This window comes from Dendropsophus ebraccatus, chromosome 8 (assembly GCF_027789765.1).
Source record: "Dendropsophus ebraccatus isolate aDenEbr1 chromosome 8, aDenEbr1.pat, whole genome shotgun sequence".
Taxonomy (NCBI): Eukaryota; Metazoa; Chordata; class Amphibia; order Anura; family Hylidae; genus Dendropsophus; species Dendropsophus ebraccatus.
Genome location: NC_091461.1, coordinates 21952852 through 21972054, shown reverse-complemented (window position 1 = coordinate 21972054; position 19203 = coordinate 21952852). Strand labels below are relative to the sequence as shown.

At 42.2% G+C, this 19203-nt stretch overlaps 1 protein-coding gene across 1 annotated transcript in view; it reads left to right on the top strand.

Moving 5' to 3' along the window:
- The window catches only part of LOXL4 (lysyl oxidase like 4), a 47729-nt gene that overhangs the window by 11488 nt on the left and 17038 nt on the right, over nt 1-19203 (top strand). Inside the window, exons 4-6 of the mRNA XM_069978921.1 lie at nt 15907-15945; nt 16712-16925; nt 17955-18138. Coding sequence (XP_069835022.1) covers nt 15907-15945; nt 16712-16925; nt 17955-18138 — 437 coding nt within the window. The remainder of the gene's footprint in view (nt 1-15906; nt 15946-16711; nt 16926-17954; nt 18139-19203) is intronic.

Here is a 19203-nt window from a genome sequence, read left to right as displayed (position 1 = left end):
TGCTCATTCTGGGCTATGTAGTCAAGTGGGAGGTCCTGTACAGTGATTGACAGCTATCTGTGTATTAGTGTGCATATAGAGAGAGCTGTCAACCACTGAGTAGGACCGCCCACTTGACTACTTTGATCAAAATGAGCAGAGATTTACATGAGTAAATAACAAGGATAACTTTTTTAATAATTCCATGCATCAATCTGCTCAGCTCCCCCTGCGCTGCCTACAGATTGGACTGTATTTTCCACATGACAGGTTCCCTTTAAGTATTTTGAACAAAGGTTTTATATGCACGTCCTATTTTCCCATCTTTGTTTTCCTTTTCGTTTTTGGTTGATGCTGGAAACTGCAACCTGTTTGAGAACCTAGCTGCAAGTGGTTCAATTTCCCTACAGCACTCCCACAGGAGAAATAGAGTATTACACAATTCTCAATGAAATGGGCAGCTTGTCTGTGTAATTTATGATTCTAACAGTGTCTCCAGAGTGAAATACTCACTGCTCAGGCCAATAGTTGAGGAATATTTAGGTAGAGTTTATCTTTAAAGGATAACTCTGACATTTTTTTTTCTTTCAAATCAACTGGTGTCAGAAAGTATAGATAGATCTGTAAATTACTTCTATTTAAAAACTCTAGTCTTCCAGTACTTATCAGCTGCTGTATGTCCGACAGGAAGTGGTGTATTCTTTGCAGTCTGACATACTGCTCTCTGCTGCCACCTCTGTTCATGACAGGAACCATCCAGAGCAGTAGCAAATCCCCATAGAAAACATGTCTTGCTCTGGACAGTTCCTGACATGGACAGGGGTGGCAGCAGAGAGCACTGCGTTAGACCGGAAAGAATACACCACTTCCTGCAGGACATATAGCAGCTGATAAGTACTGGAAGACTGGAGATTTTTGAATAAAAGTAAATTACAAATCTATATAACTTCCTGACAGCAGTTGATTTGAACGTTTTTTTCCGCTAGAGTTCCCCTTTAACCAGCTCTGTTGTAGTTTTTGCTCCACGTAGCCTCCTGTTCCTTCTGGATCCTCTTCCATGCAGTAAGTAGCATGTTGTTAGTGTGTGGCAGTAAACAGTCATTGTGTGATTACAGTCGTTGGGAATGGAGATTATTTTTCTGCAGTCGGGGTTGGAATGGCTGCCAGGGTCTGAGTAAGCAGAAAGGAGAGGATGTACATTTTCAGTACTGTAGCAGGAGACAGGTCAATTTCTGTCTTGCAGGAGATAACTCTACGCCAGACTGGAACATTAATTATCTGAGCAAACCTCCCAATTGTTCTCCCGACAAATAGATTTGGCTACATCACAGGGCTCTCATCTCCGATTCATTGCTATCTGCCTGAGAATTTATAATAAAGCTCCAGGCTGAAAATCTGGAGACGAAGCTGAAGGGTTTAGCTGAAGTTAAAATTGAACCCTGATATAGTTCACCAGCCGACGCGTTCTTTATTTCCAAACCTGAATTACAGTACGAATTTCTCCATACTTTTTTTTTTTCCTGTCTTATGAAATCCATAGTGGCCTCGCTCTGGTATTGTGAAGGTTTTTTGTGTTCGGAGATTTAGGGCTCGTTCCCACTGAGGAAAGGTAGCGGAATTCCGCGACGGAATTGTCCGCCGCGGAATGCCGTTAGCCTCCCGCTCATAATGGGAGTCTATGGGAGGCGCGCGCTCCTGCCCTGTCCGCGCTGAAGAATGAACATGTTCCGCTACCTTTCCTCAGTGGGAACGAGCCCTTATATGGAAAACCGTCTCAGAGATCTGAGCGCTAAAGGGGTTAAAGGAGTAGAAACCAGTTACTCTGTTTCTGGAACACTGCCACCTTGGCCTGTAGTGGTTGCTTCTGGTATTGCAGCTCCTGTGGAGCAGAGGTACAGTACTAGGCATAGTCGTACACAGCTGTTTTTGGATGGGGGGGGGGGGGGGAGTGTGTATATATATATATATATATATATATATATCCATATCTAAATATATATATATATATATATATATATATATATATATATACAGTGGTGCCTTGGATTACGTGCATAATTCGTTCTGGGACCGAGCTTGTAATCCAAATCCACTCTTAAACCAAAGAAAATTTTCCCATAAGAAATCACAGATATGCAGAAAACTGGTTCCACACCCCAAAAATAGTGATATTTTAAAATTCTGAATATCAGGTAAAACAAAGGAAACAAACAATGAGAAACAGCTGAATATGTGATAAGATAAGTTACTGTACAGTATAGCAATCAGCATGTGGAGTATAATGTATATAAACTGCATAAACCTAATAACACAGCAGCAGTTTGTAGATACAGGATGGAACTGCAGATCCCCATAATGTGGTATTGTAGTACAACAGGCTAAAATAGAGAAGCAGGGCTGCTGTCAGAGGGCTGTGTGGTCACATGACAGCAATGAGGAAGGGGGTGTGTTCAGCATGGACCAATCAGGTAGTTAGAATCACATAGCTGTGCAGGAGGACAGTAACAGACACTTCTCTACACAACAGTGTGATTGGCAGTCAGATAATAGTAGCAGTTTGTATTGCTAAGTGTGAGTGCAGGCACATTATAACAGCAGTGTGTGTAACTGAGTGTGAGTGCAGGCACATTATAGTAGCAGTGTGTATCGCTGATTGTAAGTGCAGGCAAATTATAGCAGCAGTGTGTATAGGGGAGTGTGAGTGCAGGCACATTATAGCAGGAATGGAGAGAATGGGGAACACACAGGCTGTAAGAGACCGCAGGCAGCATGAAGGAATGAGGAGTACATATGTGGGCACAGTATAGCAGCACTCTTTGTCCGGGGAGAGAGGGGTTACAGCTATGAAGAGATTATCCGCACAGTCCTGTCCCCTGATGTAAGCCCCAGCCTGAAGTGGATCTGCCATGATTTGGAAGGTGAGGGAGAGTTCCTGGATCAGATTAGTGCTGTAGACCCCGCTATGCAGGCCATGCCCCTCCTCCACTCGCCCTCCCACCCTGTACAGGGAGCTCTTAAAGCAAAGCAATGCTCTTACACCAAGTTACAATTTTGAAAAACTGTGAGCTCTTCTTGCAAAACGCTCTTAATCCAAGTTACTCTTAAACCAAGGTACCACTGTATATATATATATATATACACTCACCGGCCACTTTATTAGGTACACCATGCTAGTAATGGGTTGGACCCCCTTTTGCCTTCAGAACTGCCTCAATTCTTGGTGGCATAGATACAACAAGGTGCTGGAAGCTTCCTCAGAGATTTTGGTCCATATTGACATGATGGCATCACACAGTTGCCGCAGATTTGTCGGCTGCACATCCATGATGCCAATCTCCCGTTCCACCACATCCCAAAGATGCTCTATTGGATTGAGATCTGGTGACTGTGGAGGCCATTGGAGTACAGTGAACTCATTGTCATGTTCAAGAAACCAGTCTGAGATGATTCTAGCTTTATGACATGGCGCATTATCCTGCTGAAAGTAGCCATCAGATGTTGGGTACATTGTGGTCATAAAGGGATGGACATGGTCAGCAACAATACTCAGGTAGGCTGTGGCGTTGCAACGATCCTCAATTGGTACCAAGGGGCCAAAGAGTGCCAAGAAAATATTCCCCACACCATGACACCACCACCACCAGCCTGAACCGTTGATACAAGGCAGGATGGATCCATGCTTTCATGTTGTTGACGCCAAATTCTGACCCTACCATCCGAATGTCGCAGCAGAAATCGAGACTCATCAGACCAGGCAACGTTTTTCCAATCTTTTACTGTCCAATTTCGATGAGCTTGTGCAAATTGTAGCCTCAGTTTCCTGTTCGTAGCTGAAAGGAGTGGCACCCGGTGTGGTCTTCTGCTGCTGTAGCCCATCTGCCTCAAAGTTCGACGTCCTGTGCGTTCAGAGATGCTCTTCTGCCTACCTTGGTTGTAACGGTTGGCTATTTGAGTCACTGTTGCCTTTCTATCAGCTCGAACCAGTCTGCCCATTCTCCTCTGACCTCTGGCATCAACAAGGCATTTCCACCCACAGAACTGCCGCTCACTGGATGTTTTTTCATTTTCGGACCATTCTCTGTAAACCCTAGAGATGGTTGTGCGTGAAAATCCTAGTAGATCAGCAGTTTCTGAAATACTCAGTGCTTCTATGGCTACCTAGGCAAAAATTGACGGGATGCAATGATAAAATAACAACAACAACAACAAAAAGGGGTTAATCGGATTTTTAAAAAACACAGCTACTTTCTTGCAAAAGCAGCACCATCTCCAGTGGTTGTGTGTGGTATTACAATTCAGCTCCATTCACTTTAATGGGGTACTCCAGTGAAAATCTTTTTCTTTCAATTCGATTGGTTTTAGAAAGTTATAAAGATTTTTAATTTACTTCTGTTTTCTATTTTAGCCACTAGGCCTGAAACTAAGCTGTGACTTCCTGTCCTGTCCAGATCATGTTTTTAGCTGTCTCCTCCTTATCATCACAAACAGGAGTACAGTGACAGATGACACCAGTACATAGGTAACACAGACAGGAGTATAGTGACAGGTGACAGCAGTATATAGATAACACAGACAGGAGTACAGTGACTGGTGACACCAGTATATAGATAACACAGAACAGTATCTAGATAACAGAGACAGGAGTACAATGACAAGTGACCCCAGTATATAGTTAACACAGACAGGAGTACAGTAACAGGTGACTCCAGTATATAGATAACATAGACAGAAGTACAGTGACCGGTTACACCAGTATATAGCTAACTGTGGTATCCCACCACGGGTGTTTCGTGTTTCCACACCTGTCACAAAGCCCCTCACTCAAAGTTAAGTGGAGGGGCTTTCTTTCTAGCCTATCATTTTTTTTTCTTTTCTTGCACACATTCCTTTCCACCACTCACAGGGTCTCTTACACATCCCTGTAGGAAGTAGTCCCAGTGTGGGAGGAAGTGTAGCTTCGGTCTTACCCAGATTCTCACAGAAAGAGGTGTCACAAAGCGGACGTCTTTGCTGTAGCTAAGCCAGGGCCTGTCTCTGCCAGGACCCTTGTCCGGGACAGTTCAGTCTAGTCTAGACAGCGTGTTACACGTGTATGAAGCAAGCAGAGACACTCAGTTTCTCCAGTCTATCTATTATAGACTCTGCAGTGCTAGGCACTACAAGAGGGAGAAAGTCGGGGATCAACCCAACACACGCCGAGAACCACTCTACAAAGTGCAGGGCAGTATCCTACAACATTAAAGCAAATAGCCTGGACAGAACAAAGATACCAGAAGGTCTACGTATTCTATCTCGCAGTGCAAGTAACCCCGGGAAGTCTCGTACACTCAGCTTAACCCACGTAACCACGACTGGGGCTTGTACCACCCTAGTAGGACAAGTACCTCGACACTGTAGGGTAGAAGATAGTTAGACATTAGTCTAAACACAGGTACAGGTATCACTCTCAAGTATTCTTCAAAAGTTCCGGCAGAGCACAAGTACTACATTGGGTTGGGACTCCCTTGACAAACTTCTCTCCTCTACGCTGCTCCACTCTACCCTCAACTCTATCAGCACCTCTGCAACTACCTCTACTATATTCTTCTCTTTCAAGTATCTCCACAGCACCAACCAAGTCAAGCACTAAAGTCTGTTCCAGATTATCTATTTGCTGCCAAAGTGTTTTATATTTTTCGGAGACTGTACAGTAAAGCTGTTCTATTTTTATCACTGGGACTCAGTCTTCCTTACATCAGCACCAGCACCTATACACATCCACTACACACCTTGGGTCCTTTTTCCCCTTTCTGTGGATGGCGGTACCGATAGTCCGGGTGGGTCAATTGCCACTCAGGACTGCCGTGACAAGAGCCCAAGGGACCCATCACAACCCGGCAGGTCACCGACCATTTGGGGAACACTACAGACCATACACAAAGCAGGTACCAACATCACACCTGTGTGCTGGCGTCACGACAATCATACTAGTACAGTACTACTACACCACATAACAACCCAGCGTCCCCCTCCCTGTACAATGACCTCTATAGAGGTCACTGACCACATCCATAAGGCCTATGGCCCATCGGGCTTGCTGTAACACATATCTCTGAATTCTGTAAAAAAAAAGTTCTGTCCAGATAGTTCCTCCCATAACAATATATATATATATATAAAATTACAATTATATATGTTTTTAGCGTGCAGCTCTAATCAGTAAAAAATATAGGTGATCCATAGCCTTTAAGAACAGGACACTGTTATTGTGGCCCTAAACGTGATGTGAATAGGGCCGTACAGCTGAGTATAAGACGATTGTCTCCAGAGCAGCAATCCTCCCGGCTGATCCATTTATCTGCACTGATAGATTGGAGCAATCAGAAGAGGAGAGAGATTTGTGCCGCTGATGTGTCTGGCACAGGGCATTGTCTAGACTGGGCGCATTTAACCCCCTGACTCCCAGCTGTTTTTTCCCCCCATTTTACCATTGTTTTCATGAGCTAGATAGCCTTTTAATGTATAACGGATAAAGAGGTGATCGGTGCGGGTCTGACCACTAGGATAGGGACACAAATGGCCCCTGGAATGGATTGTATATACTGCACCATTCATTTTCTATAGGGGTTGAGGATTGTTTCCGACTTTTTTTTTGGCAATGCTCAATTCAGTTATCAGGCTGGTACTTGTAGTCCAAATACACGCGACCTAAATACACCTGTGCAAAGTCGTCACTAGACCAAACTATCAGCACCTTGAACACAGGGGTTTTCTATAGTTACTGCTCTGGACAGTTCCTGACATGGACAGGGGTGGCAGCAGAGAGGAGAATACACCACTTCCTGCAGGACATACAGCAGCTGATAAGTACTGGACGACTGGAAATTTTTAAATAGAAATAATATACAAATCTGTATAACTTTCTGACACTAGATGATTACCTTGGTGGTATATTAAAGTTTTTTTGTTGTGTGTGGATGGACGTGCAATGAACATTAATCTGGACTTTTTTGCATTGCATTTGATCAGCAGAACAACTATTCACTTTAAAGTTTAGGATTTTTGTGACTAGCGGCATTAGACCTCGGCCTCCTAGTTATAGTTTATTATCCCGGATAGGTGTTCTAATGGTGTTTTTGCTGAATGAAATTGACCCTATTATAGTGGCGGGTGTCTGGGTGGCCACACGAGCGCCACTCAGCGCTGAATACCACAGGGCCGGCACTCGCTCTATGGCCGGATTCTACGCTGCCATCAAGGAGCTTTAATAGCACATATAAAAGTGCAGCTAAATATCAAGCGGTAATAATAACAGGCAGAGTAATGGCGGCTATTGTATGGCAGCCGGTGACATTAGCCACTAAATGGGCAGCGCTCACCAGATACTACTGACCTTTCAGACTCGGTCGGGCGGCCATAGTCAGCGAGGTGTCATTACAGACGGGGAGCGGCCGCTATGTGATTTAGAGGAGAGCTTTTGGCAAATGATAAGAGCAGCGTATGGTTACGTGTACTGTAATTGTATGTATCTCCACCACAATGTGCTTTATATGGCAGAAGGACAATGGCTGTAAGTGCTGTGGGAGGACTGCGGGATTATATCATGGAAGGTAAATGACCATGCAGAGAACTGTTACACAGAAACCATTGTTACATCTGACTGTAAAGCTATGGAAGGTCACATCATGGGGCAACCTGGGGCCGCCAGCTGTGGGGGAAGGCTCCATGGGCATGATGGGAGATAGATAGAGGATAGATAGATGATAGATAGATAATAGATAGATAGATAGATAGATAGATAGATAGATAGATAGATAGATAGATAGGAGATAGATAGATAGATAGGAGATAGATAGAGGATAGATAGATAATAGATAGATCTAAAAATTCTATCTATATCTATTGCTTGGGTGAAATAAACACCAACTTTTTCTGATTTTCTGGAGGGCTGTGTTGATTCTTTTAATTTGGATATCTATGTATGTATACATGTGCGCATCTATCTCCTATCTATCTATCTATCTATCTATCTATCTATCTATCTATCTCCTATCTATCTATCTATCTATCTCCTATCTATCTATCTATCCATTTATCTATCTATCTATCTATTTATCTATCTATCTATCTATCTATCTATCTATCTATCTCCTATCTATTTATCTATCTATCTATCTATCTATCTATCTATCTATCTATCTCTCTCATATATATCTCCTATCTATCTATCTATCTATCTATCTATCTATCTATCTATCTATCTATCTATCTCCTATCTATCTATCTATCTATCTATCTATCTATTATCTATCTATCTACCTATCTATCTATCTCCTATCTATCTATCTATCTATCTATCTATCTATCTATCTATCTATCTATCTCCTATATATCTATCTATCTCCTATCTATCTATCTATCTATCTCCTATCTATCTATCTATCTATCTATCTATCTATCTATTTATCTATCTATCTATCTATCTATCTATCTATCTATCTATCTATCTCCTATCTATCTATCTATCTATCTATCTCCTATCTATCTATCTATCTATCTATCTATCTCCTATCTATCTATCTATCTATTTATCTATCTATCTATCTATCTATCTATCTCCTATCTATCTATCTATCTATCTATTTATCTATCTATCTATCTATCTATCTATCTATCTATCTATCTACAGTATCTATCTCCTATCTATCTATCTATCTATCTATCTATCTATCTATCTATCTATCTATCAATCTATTTATTTATCTCCTATCTATCTATCTATCTATCTATCTATCTATCTATCAATCTATTTATTTATCTCCTATCTATCTATCTCCTATCTATCTATTTATCTATCTATCCATTTATCTATCTATCTATCTATCTATCTATCTATCTATCTCCTATCTATCTATCTATCTATCTATCTATCTATCTATCTATCTATCCATCTGCTCACATGTAGCTGACACTAAGAAGCTTCTATAAACAATATATCAGGATTCTGGAATAAATCCGGTCTACCATGTATCATCATAAATAAATTCCAGGATGAACCAGACATTTGCTTCTGCTCGAAAAGTTGCTATAGAAACTTCATACTGGAGGAGAGAAGAAGAAAACCATCTGGTCACAGCTTTTTTTTCCGGCTTGGATACAGAAAATGTATAGTAAGCAGTTTTAGCACAGTCTCTCAGCAGGGGCTATCTATGGTTGACAATTTATTTTTTTTGCTATATTCAGAGTATCTTTTAATCTATTCTAAGCGACTTAATAATTTACAGAGGTGAAGCACTCAGTCACTCCAGTAATATCACCTGTTGGCCTCAGGAGGGTCGGGGGGGGGGGGGGGGGGGGGGGGTCGGTGTCACCGGGCTTGACACCTTGTAAGATCGACTTTATGCTATTTGATATAATATATCTCTATATGGAATGGAAATATGTGCTTCTGATACAAGGCTTCAAATTCCCTACATGATAACATGGTAAAACCTTATTTATCCCCCAAAACTTCTTTCATTCTATATACTAAAGGCTACCTTCTATATTTTCCTGGCCCTTGTTAATTGAAATGTCTGTAATGACCCCAGCACAACTGGTCTTGACCTATAGCAGTCGCCTTTTCTGGGTCCTAACTGTAACTTTCAGTACTCAGATACCCCCAGGACTTACAGTAGGGCCAAACTGTTTAACAGTCCGTCACAAGAACATACATGAAGGCATGTATCATTGCAAGCAGGTAACCAATAACAAGAATAAAACTCAGCAAGAGATGATCGATAACAAATAATAGTGGGGATGGATGACGGCACATATCAATGATGAAGATAGCAATCAAGAATTGTAGCCTATGGGTAATGACTAGGAAAAAAAGTACAAAAACTAACTAAATCTGTCCCTGAATGCTGACCCTAACACTAGATGCCATTGATTCTTACTGTCCCTTCAAATAACCCTGATCTGTAAAACCGACCCTAACAATCAACAGGAGGACTCTATGACCCAGACATAAAAAATAAAGCAAATGCAACAAAATTAACAGCTACTAAAAGATATAGAAACAAGGATTACACAAGAAAGAACCACCACCATCACAGGTGGCTGGCATCAGAGATAACTTTAATGCCAGCTGTTTAGCCACTTAGATGCCATGGTCAATGGTGACTGCAGCATCTGAGCAGTTAAATCCTATGTAATGTTCCAGCATCTGACCGGCCTTTTGGCTGCCATGATAATAAAATAAAATAAAAAAAAAAAAAAGTAAGAATTAAAAAAATATATATAACAAATGTCCCATAATAAAAAAAATTCCAAAACAATCCAATGGAGTAAAAAGTAGGGAAAAAAACAACAAAAAACAAACAATCAATCAAATGGGTACCAAAATGCAATAAAAAAAAAACACTCCGCTCACTGAACAAGAATAAAAAAAATTCTAAGCGTAACAATAAGAGGTTTATGTTCGGTAATATCCCTTTAATCGGCGGCTTCAGTGTCTGTCAGGAAGCCGTTCTCCAGGAACAAGTAACATTTAACATTCTCATCAGTGAAAGTAAATGAAATATCACAAGTCTTAAATATTAATACACATTTAATTAAAAGTTTAGGAAAAGCAAAATGTTTATGGACGCTTTAATTAACGGATAGTGTCTCCTCCGTGCGGATGTTCGCAGCTGTAAATAACGCTTGTTATGCTGCATGAATCATGTATAGCGGGGCCTACAGCAGCTGCAGTGATGGAAAGGGTCTAATAAGGGACAGGGATGTCAGAGGACCCTATGGATTGTGGCCACATATACAGCAGCATCACATACTGCTCATATACAGGTCCATGAAACCAACACAATGGATAGATGGGCACAATGTGGATAGACACAGCCAGGTTGCCTCTTTATAAGGTGAATAAGTGATTGTTGCCATGCAGTGTGTTTCATGCTGCTATACAGCCGTATAATACACATAAATAATGCTTATGCAACTGTATGCATAAATAATACTGCCATACAGCATGCATAAATAATGCTGCCAACTGTACATATCAATAGTGCTACCATACTGTACATATAAATAATTCTGCCATACTGTACACATAAATAATATTGTCAACTGTGTGTGTGTGTATATATATTTATATATAAACAAATGAAATAAAAAATGATCTTTATCGCTGTAGCTGATACGGAGGTGATATACGTACAGTAATAGCTAATACAGAATTGCTATAGAGAATATGCATAAGTTAAACTAAGTGGAAACTTCATGTAGTCCTGGCACATTGACCGTGATGCTGGATCTAAAAATAGCGATACACAGGTGTATTATATGATTCAGTGATGCAGCAGTTTCCTACCTGTCATCCGCTGTGATGTTCGTTAGTTGCAATTTTGCTGTTAGGCTACAAACCCACTTGGCGGGTCTGCAGCGAGCCCCCTCGCGGCAGGCGATTGGGGGGGCGTGCGATCGGTGCTCCCCAGATCTTAATCCCATTGAGAACTTGTGGTCAATCATCAAGAGACGGGTGGACAAACAAAAACCAACAAGTTCTGACAAAATGCAAGCATTGATTGTGCAAGAATGGACTGCTATCAGTCAGGATTTGGTCCAGAAGTTGATTGAGAGAGAATTGCAGAGGTCCTGAAGAAGAAGGGTCAACATTGCAAATATTGACTTGCTGCATTACAGGGGTTATACAGCGCTACAAAAACATGGCCACTTTCCCCCTACTGTTGTCTCCAGATTGGGTGGGGTTTTGAAACTCAGTTCCATTGAAGTAAATGGAGGTTAATTGCAAATTGCACCTGAACTGGAGACAACAGTAGGGGGAAAGTGGCCATGTTTTTGTAGCGCTGGAAAACCCCTTTAACTCATTCTAACTGTCAATATAAGCTTTTGTTACTCATAATATGATTGCAAGTATATTTCTGTATGTGATAAAAACATCTGACAAACACACATAAAAACCAGAGGGCAGCGGATCATGTGAAAATATAATATTTGTGTCATTCTCAAAACTTTTGACCATGACTGTACATACATACATACATATAAATAATACTGCCAACTACAAAAAAGGGGTCCATGGATCCTCAGTTGCGAGTCTCAAAACACGGGAATAGCCAGATATCCCTCTCTCCAGAGAAGGAAGCCCATTGCCAAGGGGTGCCTCCTAGTGGGGAAAGCACCAATTACCCTGATACTTAGTCCCTCAGGTCGTCACTCTGTTGCAAGCTTTAGGACCTAAATAGGGAAACACCAGGGTGGCCCCTGTAAGTCAAAGTCTAACTCTGTTGCGAGTGTAATGACATAAGACAAGGGTTACCAAGGCTAGGCATCCATCCACAGACTGCAGTTTCGGGGTATTTGCTCCTCGTCAGTGTGGAGCAGAATTCTGGCTACTGGGGCAATGATAAATAGACCAACAAATCACGACAATCACTGAGTTCAAGGAGAACAGTGAAAAGAACCAATGGAGTACTCATTTAAGAGTCTCCACTGATTGTCCCCTACAAAATTTGAATATGCGCTCGCAACAGAGTTAGATTTTGACTTGCAGGGGCCACACTGGTGTTTCCCTATTTACGTCTCTAAGCTCGTAACAGAGTGAGGACCTGAGGGACTACGTATCAGGGTAATTGGTGCTCTACCCACTAGGAGGCACCCCTTGGCAATGGGCTTCCTTCTCTGGAGAGAGGGATATCTGGCTATTCCCGTGTTTTGAGACTCGTAACTGAGGCTCCACGGACACCTTCTTTGCATATTCAAATTTTGTAGGGGGCAATCAGTGGAGACTCTTAAATTACTTCATTGGTTTTTTTCACTGTTCTCCTTGAGTTCAGTGATTGGTGTGTTTTGTTGGTACATACATACATATATATATACATACATATACATACACACAGTGGTGCCTTAGATTACAAGCGTAATTCGTTCCGGGCCCGCGCTTGTAATCCAAATCTACTCTTAAACAAAAGCAAATTTTCCCACAAGAAATCATAGAAATGCAGACAATTGATTCCCCACCCCAAAAATAATGATTTATTATTCTGAATAACATGTAAAACTAATGAAACATTCAGAAGCAGCAGAATATGTGATATTATAAGTGACTGTACAGTAATGGAGAGGATGGGAAACACAAGGGCGGACAGAGACTGCAGGGAGTATGAAGGGATGAGGAGGGCAGATGTGGGCACATACATGCAGTGCTCTCTGTCCGGGGAGAGAGGGGTTACAGCTATGGAGAGATTACCTCCACAGTCCTGTCCTCTGATGCAAGCCCCAGCCTGAAGTGGATCTGCTATGATTTGGAAGGTGAGGAAGACTTTCTGGGTCAGAGTACAGTGCTGTAGACCCCGCTATGCAGACCATGCCCCTCCCCCACTCGCGCTCCCACACAGTACAGGGAGCTCTTAAACCAAAGCAATGCTCTGAAATCAAGTCACAATTTTGAAAAACTGTGAGCTCCTAAACCAAAACGCTCTTAAACCAAGTCACTCTCAAAGTATATATATATATATAGAGAAAGAGAGAGAGAGAGAGAGAGAGATAATGCTGCCATACTGTAAATATCAATAGTGCTACCATATTGTACATATAAATTATTCTGCCAACAGTGTGTGTACATATATATATATATATATATATATATATATATATATATATATAGAGAGAGAGAGAGAGAGAGAGAGAGAGAGAGAGATTATGCTCATAAATGATGCTGCCATACTGTACTTGTATATAATGCTGACATGTTATACATATAAATAAAGCTGCCATACCATACACATAAGTAATAATAATATATATACAGACAAAATGGCCCCTAAAATTATGTCATCTGAGGTACTTTGTATACAACAGTGTCTGCAGAGCGTCTTCTATATGCAGGGCCAGCAGAGTGTTACCCCCATAAGGGTCTTCTGCCAATTATCAGCTAGGAGTATTGCAAGAAACGATACTGCAGCAGATAATCAGCCAGTGTAAATGTCACAGCGATCAGCTGACGATCGGAAAAATGCCTGATCGTTGGCCCAGGGGATGTGCGGGTGATAACGATAAAGGCAAACTTACAGCACAGACACACTACATACATATATCCATACTGTCATTCCAGATTACACAGCAGTACATACTTACCTAGTGCACTGCTGCTGTGTGATCCGGCATCCTGTTCTCTGGCTCTCCTGTCCAGCTGCTGTCTTCAGGCCCCACCTCCTTCAGAATGATTGACATCTTGAAGACACAGCGGCTGGATGGCAGAACCAGAGAATAGGATGCCAGATCGCACAGCAGCGCTAGGTAAGTATTTACTGCTGTGTTATCTGACAGCACGGACATATGTATATCCATGCTGTCAGTTTCTATGTCTGCACTAATGATACATGAATCGTTCGTGCAGCCCGGCCACTCGATTTATCATGCAATGCAAATTTCCTGATGCGGAGTGTTTCTTTTTTTTGTTGATCCTGCACTTTATTGGAGTGGGAGCGGTACGCTGGTTTTTAGTATACTGACTAAGCTATGATCACTACGACTCCCATCACTCTTAGCAGATGTGGGGGGGCTGTGTTTTTGTTACTTTGGCCCTTCCAGCTGTGATTCTCCTCTTTTCGGCTTCATAAAGCAGCAGTTTCTAAGAATCTCCTTAATGGATCTATAAATGTTCGGCCTGTTTTTCGCTGTTTTGTTGTGTCCCGATATTCTCCGCTTATTTATTTCCAGCACTTATATGTAAAGTGCACTTCTGTTCTTCTAAAGTCGAGTATGTGGTCGGAGCAAAGTCGTTCCAGAATAAACCGTAATGAGCCCCTGTCCATGTGCCTTATGGGACCATGTGGACCCTACATAATGCTGCCTTCTATTGGTACTCACCCTGAAAGACTCAACATCCTCTCATCCCGCTATGTGAGTGAATACTGTGCTGTGGTCGCTGTAGAGGAAATGATCACTTTCCAGCTGCTTGGCCCTTGTCAATCCGCTGATGACCAGTCGATACTCAGAAACGTTAAAGGGGTAGTTCAGCAAAGTTCAAATCAACTGGTGACGGAAAGTGCCAGAGATTTGTAATTCACTCCTATTAAAAAAAAATCTCAAGTCTTCCAGCCCTTATCAGCTGCTGTATGTCCTGCAGGAGGTGGTTTATTCAATTCTTCCCAGTCCGAAGAGCAGGAGAGATTTACTATAAGGACTTGGTACTGCTCTGGACAGTTCCTGGCATGGACAGAGGTGGCAGCAGAGAGCACTGTGTCAGACTAGAAAGAATACATGGCTTCCTGTAGGACATACAGTAGCTGATAAGTACTGGAAGACTGCAGATTTTTTTAACAAAATAGAAGTAAAGTACAAATCTCTGGCAAAACTCTGAACTACCCCTTTAATTGTTCAAATGGGACAACTTCTTTACAGTGGACAGCTCTTCTGTTATTTTAGCTTTTAGTGTTGAGCGCGTTACGGAAGTTGAGCATTTTTCAGTGCTGGAGTGACAACCCCCATTGAAATCAATGGGTGACTTGAGCATCTGACCAGGTCCCTTCTAATCTGCAGAGTGGAGGGTACCTGGTTAACCTTTTGTTTAAACATCCCTTAAAGGGACAAAATAAAAATATTGGAACAAAAAATTTAAATAGATTACTGCGATGGTCAGGAGAGATAACGGACGGCCGATGATCTGTCCAACAGCTGAACGTTCGGCCGTCGGTTATTAAAGGTATATAGCCGCCTTTACCCGAACACCACGATGGAGCACCCCGATGCTCGATCCAGCACTGTCGAGCTGCTCACTGAACACTAGTAGCTTTAGTCGCCTATGCTGCAGCGATCACAGGAACTCCTATTTGCTATACTATACCATACTGTGGGTGACCAAGAGTGACAAACAACTGTGATAATAAAGGAGATCTGGAAGGCAAGGAAATAAATGATTGATATCTCTTATATGTATTCCTACAGGAAACTCTGGAATATGAAGGTCAAGGCTCCAAAATCCAGGTGAGTAGAAGTTTATATAGTGGAATGAAATGAAGGGATAATATTGATTTATAATCAATATATTGTAATTCTATTCATTCTGACCATTTTCAATATCTCTGTTTGCTGTCATTTACTGTAAATACTATGTACATTTAAAGGGGTTATCCAGGATTACAAAAAGCACAACTACCTTCTTGCAAAACAGCGCCACCCCTGTCCTCAGGTTGGGTGCAGTATTACAATTCATTTCAATTGACCTAAACTGAGGACATGAGTGGTGTGGTTTCTGGAATTGACCATGTTTTTTAACCAGTTTAATATCTGACAACCAGTTTATACCTAATCTTGTTCACAGAGCTGATGGTTGTCACTATGTATCAGTGTAGGCTATCCCTAAATATATAAGAACTAGTGACCAGTTATCTTTACCTGCACTGGTACATTGTGACGGAGTGAAGCTGTGTACACAGGGGTGATTCCATTCACAGACACCTAGCAGAGATCTTGAAAATGGACAGCGGGTGTTTTTTTTTTTCTTATTTAAAGGGGTTATCCAGCGCTGCAAAAACATGGCCACTTTTCCCCCTACTGTTGTCTCCAGTTCAGGTGCAGTTTGCAATTAAGCTCCATTTACTTCAATGGAACTGAGTTTTAAAACCCCACCCAAACTGGAGACAAGAGAGGGGGAAAAGTGGCCGTGTTTTTGTAGCGCTGGATAACCCCTTTAAAGGGTCTTACTATCCCCTGCATAGTGGACTGATCATTTCCTCTGACATCTTCTCAGGTTAAAGATGCTGAGTGAGAAGAAAATGTTCTGGATTCACAAGGTTAGCTGTTCCGGAACAGAACCGCATCTAGCCAACTGCAAAGTCCAGGTTTCTCCGAAGCCCTTTAAGCCGGCATGTATAAATGGGATGCACGCTGTAGTGAAATGCGTGGCCGCACCCAACTCCGGAGCGGGGAACAAAAATAGCTTCAAGAAGGCATTTAAGACCATGGTAAGTGCATGATTTCATATCCAAACCAGTATAAACCATCATCATTTTACAATCTAACCCTACGATATATATACTCATACAGGAGCGATCCTGAGTACAGATGTTGCTGCACTATATGTGACTGTGTGACTAGTGGGAGTAGACTTTATAGTGTCTGAGGGCAGAATGTGATAAGGTGTGAATTATTGCCTATGTGTGGTGGGGAGCAGGACTCACAGGCTTTCTCTATGTGTGGGTGGGAAGCAGGACTCACAGGCTTTCTCTATGTGTGTGGGGAGCAGGACTCACAGGCTTTCTCTATGTGTGGTGGAAGCAGGACTCACAGGCTTTCTCTATATGTAGGTTGGGGGGGGGGAGCAGGACTCACAGGCTTTCTCTATGTGTGGAGGGAAGCAGGACTCACAGGCTTTCTCTATGTGTGGGGGGAGCAGGACTCACAGGCTTTCTCTATGTGTGGTGGGGAGCAGGACTCACAGGCTTTCTCTATGTGTGTGGGGAGCAGGACTCACAGGCTTTCTCTATGTGTGTGGGGAGCAGGACTCACAGGCTTTCTCTATGTGTGGTGGAAGCAGGACTCACAGGCTTTCTCTATGTGTGGATGGAAGCAGGACTCACAGGCTTTCTCTATGTGTGGGGGGAGCAGGACTCACAGGCTTTCTCTATGTGTGGGGGGAAGCAGGACTCACAGGCTTTCTCTATGTGTGGGGGGAGCAGGACTCACAGGCTTTCTCTATGTGTGGTGGAAGCAGGACTCACAGGCTTTCTCTATGTGTGGAGGGAAGCAGGACTCACAGGCTTTCTCTATGTGTGGGAGGAGAAGGACTCACAGGCTTTCTCTATGTGTGGGGAGGAGGAGCAGGACTCACAGGCTTTCTCTATGTGTGGAGGGAAGCAGGACTCACAGGCTTTCTCTATGTGTGGGTGGGGGGAGAAGGACTCACATGCTTTCTCTGTTTCTCTGCAAACTCAGTGTCCTCCCCAGAAACAGAGACCTAACAACCCCCCCTATAATCATATATTCATCCCTAGGAGCCCCTTGTGAGGCTGAGGTCGGGGCCCCACGCCGGTGAGGGCAGAGTAGAAGTCTTAAGAAACGGCAAATGGGGAACAGTATGCGACGATAAGTGGAATCTCCTGTCGGCCAGCGTGGTGTGCCGGGAGCTCGGCTACGGATCGGCTAAAGAGGCCATACTAGGAGCCCAGTTGGGACAAGGTAAGATCTTACAATAATGACTCCGTTTCTTATTAATACACTGCCAATGAAAGTTTATTAAAGCCCGGACCTGTTCCTCGCTAATAAATTAGTAGTAAAACTTTTATGATAATATAATTACAATAGTAACATCATACTTGTTACCGCAGCCCAGTAATTATACAGACGGCTGTAAACTATTAGACTTGGCAGCGGATGTGAGAAGTAGAAATATCGCTGTTTGTTAAATGGCTGTATGCAAATGTAGAGAGAGCGAGAGAGAGAGCGATGGCCAATAAGACTTATTCCTTCAGCGCAGTTTCCTCCAGAAAGTGGTTTTTAATCAAATCACATTTCAGCCATTAATTTTTCTTTCTACTTGGAAATGTTTTCGGCTTTTATCTTGGCGGAGTGTTTATTATCTGTTTTGTAGCTGCCATTCTTCCTTGTTATCCCCGTGGTACAAGAAAGGCCTGCAATTTATTTGCGCCTGGGGTGAATTAGAAATAGTATCAAATTATTCAATGCGACGTATCCTCTTTATTTTTTTGTCATAGAAGAGGCTGCAATGAGACTTATTTGGCTGGATAGTCCTTAAGAAAGTGACTGTAGCGACAGGTCGCACAGCGGTGTATGTCATCCTGCCGCTGCCATGTCTAATGCCTTAATCCTTAAAGGGGTACTCCAGAAAGTGTTGTTTTTTAATTAAATGAACTGAATCCAGAAAGTTTTACAAATTTGTAAGTTACTTCTAATCAAAAATCTCAAATCTTCCCATTACTTATCAGCTGCTGTATGTCCTGCAGGAAGTGGAGTATTCTTACCAGTCTCTGTTGCCACCTCTGGCAGGGACTGAACAGATACATGTCTAAGCTCACAATTATTGACTTAGAAGATGCTCTTTGCTAAGCTATAAAGCACCAGGTCCCCATTTGCTTTTTGTCCACAGGGACCCTCTGCTGTCTGAATTTATCCCTGTATGGAGGTAAAGTCAGTCAGGGTTAGAGATGACTGAATTCATTTGGTACAAAAGAGATTCAGTCCAAATAAAAAAAAAAGATTCAATTTAGAAATGTTACTTGCAAT